Genomic DNA, 24,072 nt, shown 5'->3' with positions numbered 1-24,072 from the left:
TTGACTCTGAGCTAACTGGGTTATTTGTTTTAGTTGGAAGCATATGGAAGAAAAGGTTCTTTTTCAGTTGACTGTATCAATCAAATTAAATGACATGGTATTGTTTTGCTTGATTTCTGTCACATGCCTAATGACTTTGTCATTCCCATAAAACAGTCCTGTATCTGTCTCCTTAATGTTACGAATGACAACATAATTTACTTTATTTGTATGTTATTGAATGGTAAGACCGTGTTCAATTATATGGAAATATAATTCTGTAACACAAATGGAATCACTTGTTGTTTTAACATCTTTGATGAAATTTCTACAATGGACTGCCTAATTTTATTAGATAATAGTTCTTCTGTGAAATCTAACAATACTGCTCTTACAAATGCAGTGAGTCCTGATTCTCCTTATAGTTTGTGTTAAATATTTGGCATAATTTTTTGGTTCAAGTGTGAAAATTCAGGCTTTTTATGCTAGAAACTGAAGAAAAATTTTATAATCCTTCACTCAATATGTGTGCATCTGATAACATGTATTCATTTCTCAAGGAGACAACCTTTTTGTGGGATTTGGTAATAGGAAGAAAAAGCAGTTCTTTTTATAAGGTTGATAAATTTAACATTACAAATTATGAAGGAATCTTTATTAGGTCTTTTTAATTGATTGATGAATTACAGCAGCATCCCACTATATATACTGATTGTACTTTTTTTTAACTTACTGTTTAAAACCAAAAGTAAATCTGAACATACCTAGAAAGCATCAACCAGAAATCTCTGTTTAAATACCTACTAACAAAAGAAGGTATAAGTTATAGTTTACAGTAGTTTTAGTTTCAATGTAGATTTGAATTAACCCTTTCACAGTTACCACACACTGGCCTTTCAAAATCTTCCTGTGTTTGGGTAGTTGTGCAGGAGAGACAGGGTGTTTAGCCTAGACAGTGATTTAAGAAGAGGCCATCCATTGCTACTGTGGATACAGACCAGAGGAGTCTTAAATACTTAGTTAAATGATTTGTTTTGTTTACCTCAGATCTTTCCAACAGATTCTTTTGCAAAAGATAATTTTATGTACATAGAAAAGCCCAAAAGTCTCCTCAGGAGAAAAAATTTCATTAAAGATTTAGTATAGCTGACTGTCCTACTGTCCATCAAATTGCATAACTAAAGCACTGAACTCGTGCCTGATGTTTTGTGCACAAAGCATCCTCGTGGCAGGTGGTCTAGCTCAGTACGCCTGAGAGCTTGGTGTGGGTTAAAGTAGGTCTCTGGAAGAGGTAAGTCTGTCCAGGATTTCCTTTCTTGCTGTGTGGATGCTAGTAGAATAGACAAGTAGTTCAGAAATAGAGAAATTATTTTGGAAGCTACTGTGGTCTGTTGGTTGTGCACTAATTCGTTACTGGTTTCCATCTCAGGTGTAAGAAGAGATTGTGTAAATGGTATTTTTTTTGAATTTTCATTGAAAATTACTAAAATCACTTACACAGGCCTTACCTTTTGGAATTGGCAGCTGCGTGATGAAGAGCAATGTTTGTTAGTAGTTTAGATTGTGAGCTCAGTCGAATAACCAAGTTGGTAAAATGTAATGTGTAGCTTGACACTACAGTGTTCAGGAGCGGCGCAGGCTTAAGCTGCTTCTCTTTAACATCTTTTGTGTACTTTAATCTCATTTAAAATGCAGCTGCCTAAATACTAGGGTTGGTGGACTGCGTTGAGATGAAGTAAAGGAGTTATTTAAGATAGCATTGCCACCCAATGTTATCTGTCAAACCATGTCCAAAGTCTAATTCTGCCAGGCTGCTGCATGCCATACAACATCTTTCTTGTATCCTAGATACTTCTGTTCGGTATAACACCCATGATGTTTTGTAAGACTCTTCAGAACAAATGTGTCATTGCTTGGCTTTCGTATTGCTAATGTTTTTTAAACGCGTGCAGTAGAGATTTTGGTGATGTTGATGCACAGTTCCATTGTTCTCAATTTCAGAAACCTACATCTCTATTGCACAATACACTGGTAATATATTTTTGTGCTAAACGTTAGTGAATACCCTTATTCATATTTTATAGCACTGAGAGTAGTATTTGAGAGGAGGGTTGTGTAAAAGCTTGTTTAAACTTAGGTCTCAGGAGGCAGAGTAGAAGTGTTGCTTAACAATCCAGCATACTGTTCATTCCTTGTACCATTGTCGAGTTATTTTCTCCAATTTTTAAACAACATTGCATGTACCAGATGAGGTTATTTTCAGATCTGTTTTGCACAGGTCATAATTTTGTATATCTCATTGTTTACAGTTCAAGAATGGTTGATATATTTGAAAGAACCTCGAGGATGTCTGTTTTTAATCATTTAAATGCAATTTAATTTTTTTCCATAGGTCTTCCTGTGTTTTCAGAGAATTGCTGCTGACATACTTGGCATCAAATTAAACAAAGCAGAATTGGAACAATCACAGGTGATTTTCCACAAATACATGTTTTTTCTTAGTATTTTATTTGGTATTTAAAAAATGTCTCATTGTGATTTAATAACTGTCTTTTAAAACAAGCTGCATCTGTTGTTCTGAAGACAATTATTTACTTTCACAACAGCTTTTTAATTTATTCACCATGATAAACTTGCTGAAGCAAGAAAATGTATGTTCAAAAATTAGGAAAAAACTTTAGTTTGGGTGCTATTTGTTTAAAAATAGTACTTAAAATTGGTTTAGAAATTAAAACCTCTCTCTATATGCATACACAGGTAGCATGGAAGATACTCTTGTATATACATTAAATACTATACATTGATGTCAGATACAGTTTTTGTGACGATTATTCTTTTCAAATTCTTTACATACTTAAAAACATTTCATTTTGGAACGCTACAAATTTAAGTGATAGAAGGCATAAGCATCTCTGAGTGGAAATGTTCTAAATCAATCTTCATTGTCGTCATACAGGAAAAAAATATTATTTGTTGATCAGAGAGTCAGGAATTAACTATGTCAAATCCTATGCTTGGGTAATCTCAGATTTTAGTCTTCATTGTATGCCTGTGTAATACAGGACCTCAGTAGTGACTGTCTGCCTCAGGGAAGGATTATTTACTTTGTAAGGTCACTGTTTCCCATTTTATTCTCGTGCAAATGAGAAATGAATCCTATTCAGGTTCAGTATACCCCCTCTCAACAGCAGGCAGACCTGTGGAATCATGCGTTTGGGTAGCTATTACAGCTTCCTGGCATCTGCAATTATTTTTCACACTGTACCAGTCCCAAATAATCTCCCGCTAAAGGAGCTGCATAGTTTCTGCCCTTGCATTTTGTGTTTTGTCCTTTGTGTTATGAGTGTTATCTTGGGGATTTTCTGCCGTTTCCTCTGCAGTAAGAAAGGGCTGAGAGAGGGGAGAATGTTTCCCAGCAATAGGTGGGAAGGTCGTCAAGAAAGTTGTGCCTCATTCTCTTGCATTGGTTAGCAGTGAGTTAGGGATGTGAATATAGCGATTTTGCTGTGAACACATGGCAAAACCCTGCTGCATATCCTGCTCTGAACTGTAGCAGAGCTTTGTTGCAGTTCATGCTGTTCAGTTATTGCTGTATGCAAAATGGCTCTAATGAGAACATTTGTAAGGCTTAGGACCTTACGAATTAATTGGGAAAAGATGTTTTTGCTATTTTAAAAAAATTGAACTGTAACTATATTAATTAAAATGTGAGTACTTGCTTAACTGTATCTACCAGAGTTGGAAGTCACTTAGTTTTTATCAGTGAAAGTTAGGAGATCAAAAATGTGTTAATTGTTCAAATAAGCAAGCAAGCAAGATGTTTTCTAATATAACCCCTTTTCCCTTACCACCTCCTTCTTCCTAGTTCCTGCTTCTAAAAATAATTTTCCTGCCAGTAAGACTGTCTGCATAGGTTTAAACCAAAAAGATCTTATACAAACCTAATTTCAGAAACCTCAAAACCAAAGATTATACTACTGAGGCAACCCTTACTATATAATGACATTTGAGATTACAATACGCTTATTTTAAATTTACTTATTGAACCAAAAGGTAGCTGTTCCAGTGGTGTAATATCCTGGAACTGCTAGTTACTACCAACATTAAACAAGTACTACAAAATAAGTCAACAAGCTTATTTAAAAAAAAAAAAAGGCAAAACATTTCTTAGGTACAGCTTGGTCTCCTGCTTTTTGAAACATACAATAAATACGTAATTTCTGAAAGTGTTTTGCCACAGCAGTGTTTACAATCTGTGTTGAGGTGGTTAACTAGAAAACTGTATTGCAAACAGTAAAATGGTAAAATGTACTTACAGTGCATACCTAACAAGCAAAGCTAAGGAACTTTGAAAAGCTGAAATTTATAGGTAGAGAAATATTGAGTGTGTCTTTTCAATTATCTTTTACTACTAAGGTACCTTCCATCTGTTGATCTGAGCGCTATGATAATTTGCATATAAATATTCAGCACATAAAGAGTGCTTTAATTTTTCTTTGATTGTTTAGCTAACACTGGGATATCATTCTTAGACCTCTCTGCTGTGTGGTGCTGTGTTCCGGTAGCTTACATGTAAGCTTGTAGATAGGTATGCAAACACCTTAAATCAAAAAGAGAATATGATAAATGGGGTTGTACAGAAAATTGTAGCTTTCTAAAGAAAGTGTCTGTTTTTAGGTTGTTTTTGAAGTAAGAACCTCTATATAGACCTGATTCAAGAGAACATAACTTTCTATGTCAAATTGGTATCACCTTTAAGTAGGCTTCCTCCTACCTTAGTATTGTAATTACAGTTCTCAATTTTGTTGAGCAGATCAATGGAATATGCAATATGTGGATCAAAGTCAATATTATGCAAATTGCAGTAGCAATATACTATAAATAGTTAATATGCGTAAATTAAATACTCACTGTGGCCCATATATTATCGTTAATGTGAATCCGAGCTATAGTGATAAAAAAAAGGTAAAAAACCTGTGAAAAACCAAGAACAACAATAAAAGAATAAACAAAGCCAGTAAATGGAGTTGGACAGAAAAGAAGCTTCATTGTCGCCATTTAGGTACGGCAGAAGTCACTACGTGGGGCTACGCTGTGTGTGTAGCTAAAGAGGGAGAGCTGGAAAGCAACTCCTAACTTTGCAAAGTTCTGCTGATCGAGCAGAGTTTCAATCTACTCCGTACAAGCAATAGTTCTTTGTTACCAGTAAATGTTTGCTTCCTTTGAGAGTGCTATTTTGAGTGGGCTGTAGGAATTGCCCTAATTTAAGTCACTGAGAAACCAATGGGAATTGTATTGGAGTGACTGTCTGTCAGCTGTATCTTAAGGTTCATTGTTGAATGGAACCAAATACCCTGGTCACTTCATAAGATAGGAAAGGGAAAGTCTCTACATAAAACTGGAGAAGGAAAACTTTAACCTTCATATCCTCAGGGAGATGAATAGAAGACATTTCTTGAGAGAAATTTATTAGTCTGCAGTGGAAAAGCCTAATTGAAGTAATGTGTAGGTGCTGTTTCCCAGAAGCATGGAGCTGCTCTCTTGGCTGGAAGGAGGTGGTGTTAGATGATGTTGCCATTACTAGGTTTCTGGTTTACCACAGACTTTTTTTATGACAGGTACAGGTCCCTTAGTGTGGTGGTGTTGTGTTTTGGTTTTTTTTTTTTTTTTCCTCCATCTGTGAACTGGGCACAGGGCTTCCTTAAATTGTGGAACAGTTATGTGAATGCGTTCCTTAAAATTTTTAGGCATTTAATACTCTAGTTATTGGATTATAAAAGTGAATAGATAGATAGATAGATGAATGCTAGATAAATGCTATTAAAAAAGCAGATAAAAACAATACAATAGTAAGTGTGACATCCTTAAATCAGTTAAGTATGTAAGTGTTGACTTGGATTTAATCCTTAAACAAAGAGTAAAATACATTTTAGTTTTTACAAATGTGCACTATTTACATGCTGGATTATATCTTTGAATTTTCCATATTTTGTGTCATGTGAGATTTCCTTATTTTGAAAAATGAGAAGGTTGCTGCTTGAATATGCTTGTCGGAGGATATCAGACATCTTCATTCATTCTAGGTGGTAACAAAGTATAAGATGTAATACTGAACTTGTGTAAAGTGCCAACAGTGAAATGCTATGTGTGAATTATGTTTTGTTATGTATTTCTTCATTATTACTGATTGTATGATATAGAGAATACTCTTTAAAAATTATTTGTGGCACTTTTGATTTTATGCCTGAAGATCATAGTTCTTGTGTTTAAAATCAATTATAATTGTCACAGTCACTGGGAGGATCTTGGAAGTGACTCTCAAGTGGTTAGAAATAAGTAACAGGAATCCCAAACACATTATTTTAACTCGCATGAATTTGTGGGGCTTGACTCATGACTTTTGAGCTTTGATGATTGGCAGAACTGCAGAAGCTCTTGTGAAAAGTGGATGGGGTTCTTGGTCCCCTTCAAATTAACAGCACAACTTCTGTTAATTAACTGCAAGAACAAGCCTTAGAAATTGAATTATTTACCATGCATTGTTTTAGAAAACAGCTGCAGCAGTTTAAGATATTAATGCAACCCAAGCTATTTGTTACTGCCCTTTTGCTGGAATTTATCACTCCCACAGCAGAATCAGAAAATGGAAGGTGATCATGTGCCTTGGCCACATCTGGGTGAAGTTGAGCAGCTTAGCTTAAACTGCTGCTAAAAGTTGTTTTTAAGTGAAGCTGCCAGACTTTGTGCTGAAGCGGATGAGGTGCAAGTACACGTTACATTCCACCAGCTCTCCTTTGGCAGCACTGATCTCCAGCAGAGGAATAGGACAGACATTTGGGGGTGGTAAGTTTTTAAGCTATCTCAGCTAGAGCTACTAAACCTTGTCTGTTAACATGCTGAGATGACTGTTAATCAAACCCTTATTTGGACAAAACTGCGGTGAAACAAAGAACTAGATTACTCTTTATGCGTGACTGGAAAGTAGAGCATGTTTTTTGAAGTGGAACAGTTCCAAAGTAAGAAAATTGCAGATTCTGACTTATTTTCAGTCCTCAAAATACTCTCCCTTTTAAATCGCAAGGGTCTGATGAAATTTGAGGAAATAGCTCCTTTACTAATCAAATGTTTTTCTTTCTATATTTTTTACTTTCAACCGTAGTGTAAAAACTGCATGGGGTACAGCTTTGTTCCTTGGCATTGGCAAGAGCTAGCATTTTTGTAAGTGATGTGTAGTTTTCTCTTTAACTAAATGCCAGTTCAGCAAACTAAGGTGTGTGTGCCAGCTTTCTACAATAAAAAGTTTGGCAGATAAGTCAGATCTGGAATTCAGAGCACCTGCACCAAGAAAGGTTATTTCTCATTACCGACAGTGGCTTAAACCATGGCAATGATATGCCTGACACAGAAACTGTTACAAAGAAGCCCAAGTTTTTAATTACCATGAAGTTAATATAAGAAATGTTGCAGTGGTATTTTTTTACTCTTATTTAGGTGAAATTCCTTTAGAAAATCCAAGTCATTTATGATAGTCAGTTTCTTGCTACAACGTGCCTAAGCATGGGTCACTAACCTGCCTGTGTTTACAGGATGGGATTTAGACCAATGTTTTGAGGAACAATTAATTGCCTACTGATTGCAAGGCGCTTTTTTTTCCCCTTCTTTTTTTCTCCCCCCCCCTCCATCTCTACTCAAAAGATTGGTATGAAGAAACTAGGTCCTGTGGGGTCAGATAACACTGTTTAATGCTAAAACTCCTACTACCGCCTTACATGGGATTTGGCAACCTTTCCCTTGATAACATCAGGCCAGGAGTCCAGTAAATCACGAGTGTTGTCCACTAGATAAGATAATATGAATGTGATCAACTAAACTCAAGGAGAGTACATCAGCAGCTAATAAATCCAGATCCCTTACCAGCCAATTCAGTTATTGTTGCTTGTTTGACATATAGGTTTTATTTACAGAGGTAATCTTTAACATATACTGTTTATTTATTCATGTAATCCAGTTTATGTATTATTTCCTTTTAAAATTAGTATTTATTCATTTACCTGTTCATTTTAACCTTGAAAATAAGTTGTGTTAAAGTTGAAGTATTTAAGAAAGAATTATTAAACTCTTTTAGGGTATCTTTCATAGCAGACCTACCTCCTCTGTTCTTTGCTGAAATTGTTCTATGATTTTTTTTTCCCCTTTGCATGAACACTGTATTAATAGCGAGAAAACTTTCAACAGTTTAAGGGGGAAAATGAGCGCCTTTTATTTTTATATGAAGTAAAGAAAAATCAAAGCTTGCAGCACTTAGATGTGAGGTTGTTAATTTATGTCACTGTTTTTGATTGTATATTAGTTACAGTGTGATAGTTATGTAATGGAAAAGATGCATGTGTACATCTAATGCATTTGTTACAAGTTTTGATAGGAAGCTGGCTAATGTAATATTTAAGTACCTTAGACTTAGGTCTAAGAAATAGGCCATTGTCATCTCTTTTCCACTGAACTGCCTTCCTTTTTATTCTGTCCCTTCTCTTGCTTTAATACGCTTCCGTTGATTGCATGTATGAATATTTCACTTGGTGCTTTGAAAGGGCATGTCCTTGAAGAAGCTTGAGAAGCAGCCCTGATGCCGATAGTGACACTTTCGGCTAGACATGTTGCTCTTGTATCAGCATAAGGCCCGAAAAGAAATGCACTTCTGTTTTGCTTCTGCATAGTCTTTTTATGTCATTCATTCATTCTTTTCAACTACTGATCAATCTCTCCATTTTTTTCCTTCTCTTTTCTTTTTACATTCTTCTCCTTGCCCTCTATCCATTATGTTGATACATGATTAACAGCATGTTGTCAGGGCAGAACTAGTGAAATATCCTGAAGAAGATAACCAACGTCACAGCGCTTCCAGCTGCCAGAGCAAAGTCTGCTCAATGCAGTAGTTCAGGTATTGATGGAAAACTTGGGGTTTTTTTCAAGCTGCATTGCTTTTACATGAAGTAACAACTGTTACAGTAAGTTCTATTGGAAAAATACATTTTGTGTCTGTAAGCACTTGTAATACTTAACATACTAATTTGGAACTCTGTGTACAATTACACGGTGTTTCTAATAACCAGACAGTTCACAGAAACTTCAAAATACTTCATGTTACTGTATTAGGAAGGTCCTGCAGTGCTGTATATTCAAAATGTTACATAGCTGCCTCAGATGGAAATGGACACAAAATTGGAATCTCATTTCCTTCTCCTCATATAGGAGAGACCAACAGTCTTATCAAATGCTGTGTAAATAGAATGGGTAGTATCTATTGGATTTGTACTAGAAAATAAATATTTATGGTATGCAGGGGTTCTTTTTATGTTAATTTAGTCTTTAGTCAGTCTGCCTATCAAAGCTTTTTTGAAATATGGTTGTATTTGAAATTTGCTTTGAATTCTGTCCATATTTCCTGTGAAGTGCTTGGAGTAAAGATGGAAAGACAAACTTGTGTACAATTTACAATTAAATTTAGGCTGTTATTCTTAAAGAATGCATACCATAGTCTTTGTAAACAATTTATTATTATTATTATTTCTATACAAACCAATTTTCATTGAAGTAAAACTGTATTCATTGCTTTTGCACTGTTGTGAAAACCTACCAAGGCATTTCTTTCTGCTTGATACGGATAAACTGGTATTTAGACCAAGAATTAGCACCTGATAAAACTTTCTGTAAGGTAATGAAGAAAACCCTAAGCAGTGTCTGTTTTGCCTAATCTTTTTCCCTTCATATTTCATAGTCAATATCTGTCGAATGCTTTGCCAGCATGAAGATTATGTTTTCTGATTGTTACTGTGTTTTCTTTTGTGACAGAGGGTGGTGAAGGCAGATATTGTCAACTACAGTCAGGAGCCTGTGACAAGAACCGTTAATCCTCCTAGAAGCTCAATGTGTGCAGTTCAATGACCATGCTATTCTTCTTTGTTTTGATACCTTTGGCAGTCCTCCTACCTTGACACAGGCTCTGGGATTACCAGGAACTTTGTTTTAACAGTGACCATCCCAACAATGCAATTAAAGGTTTCAAAAACTTGTTGCACCATTCTACGTTGAGAAGCAGCAGGCAGTTTTTTGACTGGCTGAAATTCAAACGTGAGACCACACACTTTGAAAAATTAAGATCTATATTCTTTTAAATTATATTTAAATAAAGCAGTATAACAGTGTTTATATGTCTCCTCCTATGTATGTGACTGATACCAAAATAAAAATGGATGAAGAAGTCATGCATTCAAAATACTTTTAAAGACATCACCATGGAAGGGTATTTTGCCAAAGCATTTTAAAATTTTTTTTCTTTTTTTTTTCTCCTGTGATCTGAACTAACTCAGTCAGCAAAATGTAACTTGGAAAAGCTATTGCTGGAATACTTTCAAGCACATAATATATTTTATCTAGGGGTAATTTGAAAAGTATTCCATTAATATATATACATAGTGCAAAATGTATAAATTGTATCCAGTAAGAAACAGTGCTTGAAATAAAGCTGTAATATAAAAACAGTTACTTTTCTGAGGTCTCAAGTTATCTCCATGGATGATCTGAAAAATGCTAGTGTTTTTGTCTATTTTTATTACCACATCAGCATTACTTCTTGCAGTAGTAGATATGCTCGTATGTCTTCATGAATATGGATGAACCTCCATCAACAGTTTGGGCTGTAAATGTTGAGTGATATATTCAGCATGCATTAGAAACTGTTGATAGATCAATTAGGATCAGTCATTTTTAATAACTAACTGAATGACTTTTGGCCTGGTATTCTTTTCTTCCTAGTTCAGAGTAAACGACAGATAAAAAGCTGTCTGCTCTGTGATCATCGCATTTCTCCTCTGTTCCTTTTATAGCAATCTCTTTTAGACATGTAGTTCTCTGCTGGCACAGATGAAGAGAAAGCTAAGGAGAGGAAAAAAAAACCAACCCATTAAGCCAACTTGATTCCAAACTAGAAATCTTTTCCTGTTTTAACTTTAGAGTGTGTTTTCTTATAAAGTACAACAAAACATTTTGAGATTTAGAAAATTAATGAGGCTGAGTGAAGGAAGCTTGTTTAGCATAAGTGAAAATGGTAAGGTCCTTCAAGTGAGTGTTCCTATTAAGCTGTTCAAGCAAGTGCTTAATAGTTGGAACTATTAAACTATTAGTAGTTTAATAAAATATTTAAACTATTTTAACTGTGTTAAAAAAAAGATTGCAGATGGCAAAAATGTTCTATTTGTTATTATTTTGGTGTATTCCAAGTTCATTGAAAAGCTAAGTTCATTTTTAAACCATTCAACACGCGGCTTGAGACATAGTTTTATAACTACATGATAATGACTTAGTGTTGTAATATGTTATCATTCAAATGTGGGAAATTCTAAGAAACAGATATTGAGAGATTACTCTACATTAAGGTAGGTGTGAATTTGCAGTAAATTATTTGTTCTAGGGTTACAGTCTGTGGTCTTGCTCCTGTCCCATGGAGTTCATGTCCCACTGCATAGCTTTACCTTGTAGTTAAATGCAATTGAAAGGTGAACAGTCTTCCACTACCACCAGATGAGAATGTCTGTTGAAACAGTTTTTCTGAAGTAGCTGATAAGTTTATGAGTTTATGCCCTCCAAAGCACGTGGTAAGTTTTTCTGAACCCTTGGATTTCTTGGTGTGTTTGTGTCCTGAACTCTGCCCATGTGTTCAGATATTCATGAGAACTGCCTCCTCCTGAGGAGCTGGGCCCAACCTGGCTCAGCTAGATGGCTGGGGCCATCTTGCTCTACTGCATGTGGGTCAACTTCATAGCCCTGTTTCCCAAGTAGTACCTGCCATGGTCTTAAAAAACAAACAGTGCTTTTCTCTTGAAAACTTCTGTAATCTTACTTTTCAGAAGAAAATGCTTTTTCATAACTTGATACACAAAGACCATTATTACCCAGAATAATGAAAAACTTGTCTTTTACATGTGGGGTAATCCTGCAGTATGAAGGCTGTGATACATGTCCCAGTCCAAGCTATTTTACACATGGATTTTATGTCTCCGTCTCATCATGATCTTTTACTCTCAGTGCCTGTTTTTCTAGCTGTCTTTGACTTGTACATCCTTTTTTGTTTTATTCCCATTGATCTTTTTACCATTTTCTGTTAAAACCCTACGTTCTCTGAAGATATTTTTGTTTACATTTCCAAGCTGCTCTCACTCTTCCTCCCTAACATACATGCATATTATTTATGCTAACCAGGAATCTCTTGTCTTCTGTGCCCCCCGCCCCTCCTTTTGCTGCCCCTCTTAACCTCCTCAGATTTTCTGTATTGTATACTGACTTCCACTCTCCCTGCCTTTCCCTACCCTTCCCACCCCATTTAGATCTATTACCTGTCCACATTTTAATCCTTACAAATGAGCTTTGCTCTTTTTGCTCATCCCTGGGGACCCCACCTTGAGCCTTCAGATTCCAGCTGCAGTCTAAATCCTTAGCTGTGGTTGCTGCCTTTGAAGTGCTGCGGCAGCTGTGGTTGAAGATTCGGGGGTGCCTTTGCCATCGCTATGGCCCAAGTTCCACCAGGCTGAGCAGAAAGGTCAGAGAGAATTCTGGAGGATTAAGCAACATGGAGAGAGGGAGTAGACACTGTTCTGCAGGGAAGGCAAGGGCTCTCTGGAGACTGGAGGGACAGAAACGAATTTAGTCAGAGAGGTGTGTAAGGGGGGGGCAGGCGACCCACCGCCCTGTGCCCCCTCTCCTTCCATAAGTAATGTCCCACTGCTGACCCACACGGTTCACATATGGTGGAGTTCAAGCATGTGTCGTGTTAATGCACTTAAAAGTTTTTTGCAAGGTGAGAACTGGTTGAAAGCAATTCAACAAGCGGTAATGAAGTTAAATAATGCAATGTTTTCCAAAAGCGAGGCGACATATGCTTAATGTCCATTGACATGGGGAGCTGGGGCGGGGGGGAGCATGTTTTTTTCCTGAAGCTGAGGCCAGATGAAGGGAAGAAACGTGTTCAGGCCCTGATCTTACACAGATCCACACTGGTGAAGTGATCTGCCTGCTCAGAGCTGTTGTAACTAATCATTTCAGTAACAGCTCCACAGCTAAAAATTGCTTCTAAGTTCAGCTCCTTGCTAGGGTCAGTCTTGTGTGATGTGGTGGATACCAGTAGGTACATTGTGTCTGGCTGTATGTTAGATTACCAGTGCTTTTAAAACACGTATTTGAAGCGTTATTTAGATTCATGCAACTTCTCGTCTTTTGTGGTTCTAAAATTTGGTGGGGTCAAATTGAGCCTCTTTCACAAGCAGCAGTGTGAAGGTACTTGCCCTCATGACTAGCTGCTGTGAGTGCCAGAACCTGCAACGAGTTCATGATCTCCTCTCTGAATACATCGTTCTTTTGACAGTTCATGAAAGTTATGAAAACACACAAGCCTTCTTTTTATCCAAAATAACTTAAAAAAAAAAAAAAAAGTTTTAAAGGACATGCACAAGGTTGCTAGAAAAATTACGGGAAGTGTGATCTTTTGAGGAATTTGAAAATTGTTGGTGCTATCTGTCTGCATCATTAGGCATCTACTTAGCAGTAAAACCTGTTCCATAAAGCACTGTTTGGGTTTCACTGGAACTAAAGGGCTTCTTTTAAATGCAGAGCTAACTTGCTTGTCAGAGTAAACACTGGCAAATGGACCTGATAATGAACCTGGTAGCCAAAATTTTATAATAATTTTATAATGAAAAATATCACAGTAATATTTAAAGTTGGCTCTTCTTTTACTTTTTGATGATGATGATGGCAATTTAAATAAGTCAAAATCATATATTTCCTTTTTACATTTATCTTAGGAATGTGGTTGCTTTTTCACAAAAGAAGGTTTGTAATCTTTGTTTTATGATGATCGTGGCCTTTTCATACAAGTTGTAGTAGAGAGTACTGTTTAGAAGGTGTCCCTATTTCATGTGTTGATCTGAGACCAAAGATTTGGGTGTTGCTGGGAAGAGCAAGCGGTGCTGAAGCCTTGTCACTGCGTACCTGGGCTGTGCTTGGGTCGCTGCTCTGAGATGGCCCAACAGCTGTGACGGACTGAAAGCAAAACGGAATCCCCCATAACTTGTCTTTCAAAGTAAATCTTGGTATATCTAACTAGAACTGTAGTCTCCTGTTTATGTTTTGTCATTGACAGAAGACTAAATTGCTGTTCCTTAACATAATTAACAGTTTTATAATAATGGGAAATTTTCTGCAGGAGAATTTTTCCTATTTAGAATACTTGCATTCATTTCTGATGTAGCCTAAGTTTGCATGAGGGGCCTGATAGGTGTATTTAAAGCTGCATTGACTTTTATAGAAATTGTATTTACAACGCTGATGTGTTTTAACTACTTTTCCTTCTGGAATTTGAGCATTATTTCCCAAACAAAGAGGTTATTCTACAATGTTGTGTTGTATTCTTTCTCGGTTCAGGTACTACTGCTTAACATATTATCTGATCTCTTTCGGCTGTCTTTATTTAAAACCAACTCACAACCACTTAAATGTCAAAATAGCTGAATGCTGCTGAAAAGAAAAAGCCAAAATTTATCCGTGTTTGCATAGGGGTAATGGCATACATATGAGATTAAAACTCCATTCCAGATAATTATCCGTAGGAAGCAAATTTATACTCTGATTTCAGATGCTATGAATAGAATGTGATTAGAATTTAATGTGCTACAGTTTTATTTGCAAAATACGCAGGTCCTGTATAAAACCTCTTTTTATAAAAGTACTCTCTAGAAGCCTTGGGGATCCCTGTTTAACTTGCAAATGCCGAAGTTTGATCTTCCCCAAATAGAAGATAGTGAAGCTCCTGAGTTCCATGAACTGATTTCTATTTTCAGCTTCCCATAGAGAGCTGACTGTTCAGCCAATTTAAACTTTTTTTTTTTTCTACTCCACTTCATCTTCATTCATTTTGGCACCATTTTGAACTGGAAAACTTCCAGTTAGCTAATTGGCCATTTGCCTTGTTTTATGTGGGGGTGATGTCAAGTGCTGAAATAACCAATTGACTGAAAGCAATCTTGTTTCAAAGGTTGGTCAGAACCAAACCTCAGAAGGTACCAATTTCAGGCTTGTTTTGTATTTAACCGCTACACAGCATTCCTTATCCTAGTGGACGAACCTCGGAGAAGAATATAGATTTGAGGTCAAGAGCTTGTGTTTGCTCAGATACCACATTTAGAGCACTGAGTTCTGGAGGAAATAGGAATCCAGATCTTTTTTTAATTTCACTTTCAAGATTTTCTCTACCTCTGCTCTCTAATGTCATATTGGCAATCAGTGTTTTTAGAAAAATATTCATTCAAGTCCCCATTTAAAAAACAAAATGTGGCAATTATACTTTGGTTCAGGAAAGTTTTTCTTTTAAGGATGAGTGGAAAAAACTGCTTGTGTTGTATGAGGTATCACTGGTATTGGTGAAGGTGTTTAATACACATTAATAATCTTGTGATGATCTGCTAAATATCCTATATTCTGCTTTCTACTTTTGTTATTTAAAATAGAGTTTAGAATGATAATAATTATAAATACAAAATACCAAATTGTTTTTAACTAATTTGTGCCTCAGAAAACTGGTCCTGCAGACTGCTCCAGGCAAACATTTTTTCTTTGCTAGCTAAAGTCCATTTCTGTCCTTTCCTGGGCTGATCCATACCAGGTAGCTTGCAGGATCATGACCTACTAATCCTTTTTGATTTCTGGTGAGCTTTTAAAAACAAAGTAGACCAAGAAACATCAAAGGGGGATTTAAAAGACACACACTGTGCCCTGGGAAGTAAATGTTGCTTTGGAAAGTATTCTCCTTTACGAAGAGGTGAATGCTGTGGTTCAATACTATTCACCAAAAGCACTTAAGCATATGCTCAAAATTAAGCGGGTATTTAAGTTCCCTTGAAGTCTATGCGATTTAAGTACACACTTGAAGCTAAATACATTCTGGCATACTTTGCTGACACAGAAATTCTGGCTCCATTGAAATAAATGCCTTTGAGACTAAAGTTCTTTCAGGAATTTTAGCGTTGTTTCTTAAAATTTATACGCATTGTGAAGGGAGTAAACTAAAGCTGCTCTCAAGTTAAAAAAATAAAAAAAAGGTGTTTCTCATATATTCAGTTGCTTTTCTGATACTTTTGCCTAGCATGAATGATACAGAAGTTGAAAAAAAAAAAGGAATAGGAAAAAAGAAGTTCAAATGTGGTTCAGTTTGTGTGATCAGAGCATTTACTTGACATTGGGTGAGTTGCTGTTTTTGGAACAAATGCTCCTCAGATCCATAATGAATCGGAAACAGAGAGAAGAATCTGGAGATGGTTGGCAAGTCTCATTGCAAACTGAATACCGACTGATAGTGCAGGAAAACATATTGCACTCCCATTTGTAGTGTCTGAATTGCAGATCTGACATGGAGGATAAACAAGAGCCAGTACTTCTTGCTCAGATTTGGGGAGGTACTTGATCACCATCTTGGAAAAAATGAAGTGTGATTTCTGGATATATTCCAGTATTTGTCAAAGAATGGTGAGGCAATGTTTAACTGCATAATGGAAACTGAAGAGAAATTTTGACATCCCACTCATCAATCCAATTGCTTTTTTATCTCCCCACTGTCTTGGAAAGAGAGCAAAGTGTAAACCAACATTTGGCACAAATGGGCTGTCTATGCCATTTAGCAGCAATTTGCATGTAATTGCTAACAATTATACAGACAACCCATTTATAACAGTGAGTGAGCTCACAACCTAGCATAAACTACGAGAAAACTAATCATATCCCCCAGGAATCACACACTGATGTAAGAAAGGAAATGGATGTCTTTCAGTTTAACCTCTTTCCTGGTTTTATCACCCAGAAATTCAGGGATGCAAATAAGCCTGTACTCAACAGGTTACACATTCTCAAATTAAAAGCACAATATTTGTTTGTGCCAATTACGCTTGAAAATAATCAAGAGTCTTAAGAGAGTGCTCCCTATCTTTTTTTTTTTTTTACTATGGTTCTGCTAATCTTTCTGACTAAATGGCCAACCTTTTAAAGTCAGAGTTTAACTCTGTCTCCACACAGTCAGCAGCTGAGTTGATTAGATGGCTTTCCAGTCTCCTCTCCCAAGAGCACTTGGTGGCCAGCCGGGTCCCCAGCAGCAGACACTGAGATGACAGCCAGTGGTGATGCTGAAGTGGAGCTGAGCATGCCTGGAGAAGGTTCAGCCAGATTTTGCAATCACAGAAGTGTAAGTTAATTGATTGAGTTACAATTAGTTTGATTTGTACACGTCACCAGCAGTTGAATTTCTTCTGTTGTCTTTTGGATATGACACAAACTTACTTTTTTTAATTATTTTTTTTTTTTAGGCAAGTGCAAGTTTACTGTAGTTGTTTAGTTGTGACAACAGGATGGATGTTTCTGCATCTTCCTGGGTGTGGGAGTAGTATTTTCCTCTTTGGTTGAGGAGCTTGTTGCAGTGGAGACTCACTAACCGTACTGATTGAGGTTGGACACTCCCAGGGTTGTGGAAGTCTGGAAATACCAGGTGAATATTCCCATTCCACTTGCAGAGCAAATCCCATTCCTTGCAGCTGTTATATAGGCACTTATACGGCACTTGCACTGTTTTATTATACCTAATGCTGTCTGCTGTTGCAGCTATCTGTGTATGTACTGCAAAAAGATGTATTTGAGTTCATATAATTTAGCCCTCTTAATAGAGTTTCATTAAAATAAATATAGGGGAAAAGTTTCATTAAAATAAATATAGGGGAAAAACTCAGAGTGATTGGTACTGGGGAGTGGGAAATCCATGCCCTCCAGAGACAAAACAGACTCAAGGAAAATGCAACAATTTCAAAATAAAGGTGGGTTTGTGCGCATACGCTCATCTCCACAGTAGCATAAATCATGCACATGAAAGAAGGCTGTGGTCAGGGTCCATGCAGGGTCTTGTGTATCACGTAAGTCCTACACTGATCTGTGGAGTGGCCATATGGAAAGGTAGAGAAATGCTAGACGGGATCAACACAAGAATTGGGCTATTGGGTCTGCGTTTTGTTATATGATAAAGTCCTATAACTCCTTTTGTACCCAGGTACTTCAAAGTGACTATTCATAAAGTATTACTACCCTTTGTGCACATGAACCTCTGTTATTCAGTAGGTGTTTCTCTCTCAGGGCACCTTTTGTGGCTTTTGTGAACAAAAGTTCCAAGTTTTCTGAATGAAATTCTTGATGTTTTCCAGTTTCCTAGACCGGAGTAGCAAGGATGAGGCCAAACCTAGCCCCAAAAGAGTAAAAGAATGTTAATTCCAATGTCTGTTGTTCATCTGAGGAGGAAATAGTGGTACCACACTCCAAGTGTGATTTGGGATGTTTGTCTGAACAAGTAAATAACAACTTTCAACATTTTCGGACAACTAACTGGAAACCAGTATAAGAGGCATAAATCTGCTAAATCATGGTATAGATATTTGCAACCATGGATTTGTTTATTCTGGCAAAACGTTTATGCTGCCAACAGAAGTATGGTAGATTATGGCAACTGTAGGGTCCATGAAGATCCCCAAATCATTAACAATGATCTGCTGCAGGTAAAAACCCTCTTTGTCATTCAGCACGTGAAAAATAACTTTTGTGTTGGGTTGCAGAGGGCTACATGCAAGCTCAGTTCTTAGAAGCATCATTGCTTGTTTCTGGGTATGAAGTTAATCAAAGCTGTGTGCTGTACCTCGTTTGAATCACCAGCAGGGAACTTAACTGGAAAGAAAGAAGGAGGGTAAAGGTGCTTGTCAGAGATCAGTTTATGTGTGGAAATTGCATTTTGCAGCTTACCTATATTTCTCTTTGGAATTTTACAGAGCCAGAGATCTGTTACCATGGCAGGTTTGTCATACATTAAAGATTCCTGCAATAAAGAAGTGAATTATTCTCTGATATAGAACGTATTCTGATCATGACCGCTAAATCTGACTCAACTTTGAGGAGGTTTGAATCCAGATCCTTCTGCAGGCACCAACCTCATCAGCCAGCTCTCTGAGTAACATTCTGTGTGATGCTCCAACATCCATTAAAAGACGATGGTATAAGTAGCTGGTCGTAATTCTGATCTTTGTGATGGTTTCTCTGTTATCCTCCCCTCCCCCAAGGGCGGAAGTTCTGGGCAAAGAAAATTGGTGAATTGTTGAATATTGGTGGTGGGTTTGGGGGGGGGGTTGGTTTTTTGTTTTTTTTGTTTTTTTTTTCTTCCCCTGCTTATAGGACCTTACTAGTCTAATTGACACCTATTCACCAAGAAATTCAAATCTTTATGATTATTTGGAACTGGGCATTGCAGATGGGCATTTTCAACCGAACTTGGCAGAATGGCATCTCTGGCTCCGAGGCTGGAGGAGGTGCAAATGCTTCCTGTGTGCCTTTGTACAAACCACTGAAGCTGCCTGTATCTTGGGGCACTTTGCAGGGTGACCATAATACTCCACCCAGCAGGACTGCTGTGGACACCTGTGGGAATGTCCTGTGCTTGCGTACTGTGGTGGTGGAGTTGTAGTTTTGACTGATACCTTGTCCAGGCATGGGAGGCATCAAGCAATATTATCTAGGATTCTTGTTAATGCTTCAGTTGTGCAGTCTGTCGGCATCCCTCTTACAGCCGGATACATGAGGCAGACCTGGACCAGGTGTATTTCAGGTAACAAATAGGTTCAAGTTTATAAAAGCTATCCCAGCAAGGTTAGCTGGCTGTTTACATTATGCAAGCCATAAACATAAAAAAAATGCTGTCTGTTTCTGCTTAGAAGACACACAAATGACAGCTGAAGGCTAATGCGAGTGATCACTGAGGTATTCTGGCAAAGCCTGGGGATGGACAAATGCTTTGCCTGACTGACTAGTCACTGAAGTCTGTCTTGGGATTCTTTTGATTTAATGAAAATAAGATTAGTCTTTTTACTGGTCTGTCCCTTTCCCTAATTTTTCTAGTAAAAACCAAAAAGTTACCAAACCCACCTTTTTTTTTTTAAACCACCTTTTTTTCTTTTCTTTTTTTTTCTTTAAATGTTCAACTCATTAGAGCAGTAGTTTCTGCTGTATACTTGACAACTGCAGTCATCCTCAGCAGCAACCATTCTGAGCATAACTGATTCTTCTATTGCTGTGTAGTTTAGTAGGACACTATATTGCTCACCTCCCCCCCCCCCCCCCCCCGCCCCGTATGTCTGTGTGTATATAAATAAAGATATAAGCCTGCATATACTTGTGCACATATATATGCCTTGGTAGTTGGTGCTAGCAAAGTTGTAGATAGATGCTCTGTTCTCTCCTCACCTGTCTCTATTTGCTTTTTAAAGCCAAAAGTTTCAGTACTGCTAGAAGCACATACTAGATCGTGCGGCTAAAACTTGGAAATACCTATGGTTACTACTGGTATATATTAAATATAGCTGTCTCTAGGCTAAGTTGACTACATTGGTACAGTAAATTAAGCAAGTCCAAGGAGTGCTGCAGAGCACTGGAGCATTGTTACTCGCACTGCTGTGGTGCAGAAGTGACATGCCTGCCCAGAGCTCACCTTCTGCTTTTAATTACATGGTGCAATAAGAGCTGCAGTGGCAAGCAGGGAAATGGGAAGATGGCTGGAGAGTAGGTATGTGAACCAGCTCTTGTCATTCCACCAAAGCACCTTGGATGTTCCCAGTAGTATCAGCCTACAGTATTTAAAATCCTCCCTCCACTCCACTGTCACTAAGGCAGCACAATTATTTATGTAGCCATTTTATAATCTAGACTGGGAAAATGATCCAGCTTAAAAAAACATAGAAGAGGAGCATAAGAGAATCAGTTTTTATGAGAAGACAGGATCGATGTGGCCCGGCACACTTTCTTTAAGCACAACTAAGGAGACAGTGAGCTGGGGCACAGAAGTACCACCGGTCAGTGTTTAGGTGAAGACAGCTTTTCAAGGAATCACAGACCTGGGAAAATGCATAGCTCTTTATGATGTGCATTCCTCAGGCCATGCAAAAGTTGTAAAGAAAAGTGACCTTTTTCTCATCCTTCTCACCACTGTCTGACCTCCTCTTGACATCAATTCTACCTGCAGAAAGTCCGTCTGCAAACACGTCCTTCCCTGGGCTCCCAGATATTCAATTCACATTGTTTTCCTTGCATGTTGCTATTAATGGCAGAAGCACAGCGGATAATAATGATTTTCAAGAATTTCCCCCTTTTTTGCCAAGCCAGCTGCCTCATCAAAGAACATCTGGCACCAAAAGACAGACCTGACTGTGTTCCCTATAGGGGATATTTCAGAGATGCCTAAAATGAGACACTGAATACCTGAGCATCTGATTGCAGGGCTAGGGTTACCCCAAGTTTTGAAAATTGATCTAACTTCTTTCTCTATAAAATCGTTTGTGGTGGTTTTTTTTTTGGTTTTCTCTAAATTCAATGAAGAAAGATTATTACCTTAGGTATAAAATGACCTGCCCCTTTTCTGTACCTCTATAGTGGTTTCTCAAAACGGCAGAGGAAAAAGAGAGGAAATGCACAGGGATGCCCTTTCAGCCTATCTGAAATCTGTTGCAAAGAAATACTTTATATTCCTCCCTGGGTTTTCTGGCACTTTTTTCACAAAAGGAGCAGTTGCTGTTTTTAACATACCTGGCTTTTCTCTTCTTCCATCTAATGGTGAATAAGTGACTTAAGGAAGGGAGTGTAACTTAATGGCAAAGATGGCTCCCTACTGATGAGAAGCTTTCTCCTGTAGTTTTGCTCCTGGATCAAAAACTTCTCTGTGTGAGAAAAGCGTGTGTTTAGCATATGGCTGCAACTGATGCTAACGTAATTGTGCCTGCATGCATCAAAGCTGAAGCTGCCCCCTTGTAGGGAAGCTGTAATCCCTAGGCATAGCCTGTTAATTTATATTTGCAGTGTAAGTTTGTTATGTATGTAAATGCTTATGCCATGTAAATGATATACATTTGGTCAAATCATTCAACTCTAAGCATTCCTCTCCCCTTTGTGGTTTGGGGGTTTTTGCTTGTTTGCCAGGGGAAACATGGAGGAATATTTATTTGTTATCTTTATCAAAAAGTGCTAAAACCCCAACTGTGATCTGGGATTCCTGAAGCTTGATGCTGTTCAAACACAGAAACAAGTGATGGCCTTGCTCCAGAGAGCTGCCATTGGAAGTAGGAGTCAGGATCCAAACCTGGATGCAGAAAGATAAGGGTAGAGTGGGGACAAGTGCACCTTTAGAGGTGGCAATGAGAAGCTCTGTAGGTTGGATTCTGACAAAGGCAACAGCCCACTCATCTGCAAGACCTGTGATGCTTGGTGACACTGATTTTGTTCATTAAAATTACTCATCTGACTGGTAAAGGCTGAGTAGCCTTTCTGTTTCCACCTCTCAAGGTGGAGGCCAAGCGAGGCCTCCTGGATTCCCAGAGAGACCAAAGGGAGTCTGTCCTCAAATTCCTACTCTTCAGAACGGTATGTTCATACGTAGTCTAAATGGTAATAGCCACAAAATATGTTCGATGTAAAGAAGCTGCACAGAGGCGTTGCAACACCTTCCAAGTAGGAGGCAAGAGCTGGGGACACGACTTGCATGTTTGATGACATCATCTGAGCCGTCACTACTAGGATCAGAGAACGCCTTAACTGTACAGGAACTTCGAAGTTATCGACTGAAAAATTTTCCCTTCAGTGCTAAATGGTGACATCTAGGCAGATACCCAACTGGAAAGCCATGCTGGTTAAATGCTGTCGACTGGGCATTTAAAAAGAGAGCCAGCTCCCATGGATGGAGCCCTCGGATCAGGGCCAGGAGACCTGCGCTTCTCTCTCTGGTTCTGTTACAGACATGCGGTAACACCTTGGGAAATCTGTACCTGTTGCGTGGTGAGATTACAAGGTTTCTTCTCCTTCAGATCAATACTTCACAACCCGAGGAGATAGCTGGCAGCATATTAAGGAGAGTTTACATCCCTCACCTGAAGACTGCCCATTTTAGAAAGTGTTAAAACCATGAGCAGGGCAAGCAATCATGGCAAAAAAGCAGAGGCTCCTTGATTCAACGCTGTTGGTGTGGCCTTCAAAACATTTGCTAGATTTTAATAAATAATAGGCGCATGAAGGACTAAGGGTTTATCCATGCAGCTACACGGTCCTTAATCTCCTACTGAATAGTCAGGAGATGGATTTCATAATAGTTGGACTCCTGCCCTTGGTTACTAATTGGTTACCATTTACACTCACAGAGTCATTGACCTTTCAATTTGTAATTTATGAGAGAGTCTTACATCTGATGATACTTCAAAATATTTTAGATCTTACTTTTTATCCAGACCAGCTGAATAAATGTTCTAAAAAGTCACTGGGATTTGATAAAGCTGAAATAAACCCAAGCCCATTATTTTTTTGTCAGTGTGCTGCTAAAATTATTTTTTTTAACTTGAGCCATTTTGCTTGGTCTTAAAGTTGCAAGTAGGAAAAATGTATCTGCCTTGTTCTCTGACGAGGTGGGGAGGCTTCCCATGAAGACTGAGTGCTCCTGGTTGCTGCGAGATCTTTCGAAGCTGACATTGCAGGGACTATACTTGTGTGAATTATTTGATAAAATAAGTTAATTTTGCCTCACACCTCTAACAGGGGTTTGCTACCAGAGCTGATGCTGCACAGTGGAAGGCCGGTACCTCTCTGCTCTCACGGTATTGTTCGGTCTACCTAAATGAAACCGCTTTGCTGTTGAGCACGTGAGCGCTTACAAGGTGCTCAGCTGCACCGCTCTCCTGAGAAGAGGCGATTCAAAGGGACAAGGGTGACCGAAGGAGTGCAGACAGGCCTCCAGCCTCAAGCATTTGGATCGAGGACCACCCGTCTTGGTCCTGAGCGTCTACACTCGGACCATGAACTCTGAGATGCAGAGACAGTGCTGGGATTTTCTTCGGACTCCGAGGTTTCAAGTAACTGCTGGGGAGTCGGCGTTTGAGAGGCATCTGTTCAGAGGCCAACAGAGAGCAGACCGCCAGGTTTTAGGACAGTAAAGATTTAAAT

At 38.1% G+C, this 24,072-nt stretch overlaps 1 protein-coding gene across 4 annotated transcripts in view; it reads left to right on the top strand.

The window, feature by feature from the left end:
• The window catches only part of RAB28 (RAB28, member RAS oncogene family), a 73,045-nt gene extending 53,570 nt beyond the window's left edge, over positions 1-19,475 (top strand). Inside the window, exons 6-8 of one of the 4 annotated variants that reach the window (XR_012649779.1) lie at positions 2,372-2,449; positions 17,092-17,557; positions 18,876-19,475. Coding sequence is in view for 3 of the 4 variants with exons in the window: in XM_075023203.1 (XP_074879304.1) it covers positions 2,372-2,449; positions 8,817-8,912 (174 nt within the window). In the remaining variant the exon portion in view is untranslated. Of the gene's footprint in view, positions 1-2,371; positions 2,450-8,816; positions 8,918-9,828; positions 10,538-17,091; positions 17,746-18,875 lie in introns of those variants that run through there. The other 3 variants (XM_075023203.1, XM_075023222.1, XM_075023213.1) reach the window with 3 other exon arrangements.
• Positions 19,476-24,072: the final 4,597 nt, after the last annotated feature.

Source organism: Buteo buteo, chromosome 1, assembly GCF_964188355.1.
Source record: "Buteo buteo chromosome 1, bButBut1.hap1.1, whole genome shotgun sequence".
Classification (NCBI taxonomy): Eukaryota; Metazoa; Chordata; class Aves; order Accipitriformes; family Accipitridae; genus Buteo; species Buteo buteo.
This window is presented reverse-complemented; position numbering and strand designations above follow the sequence as displayed.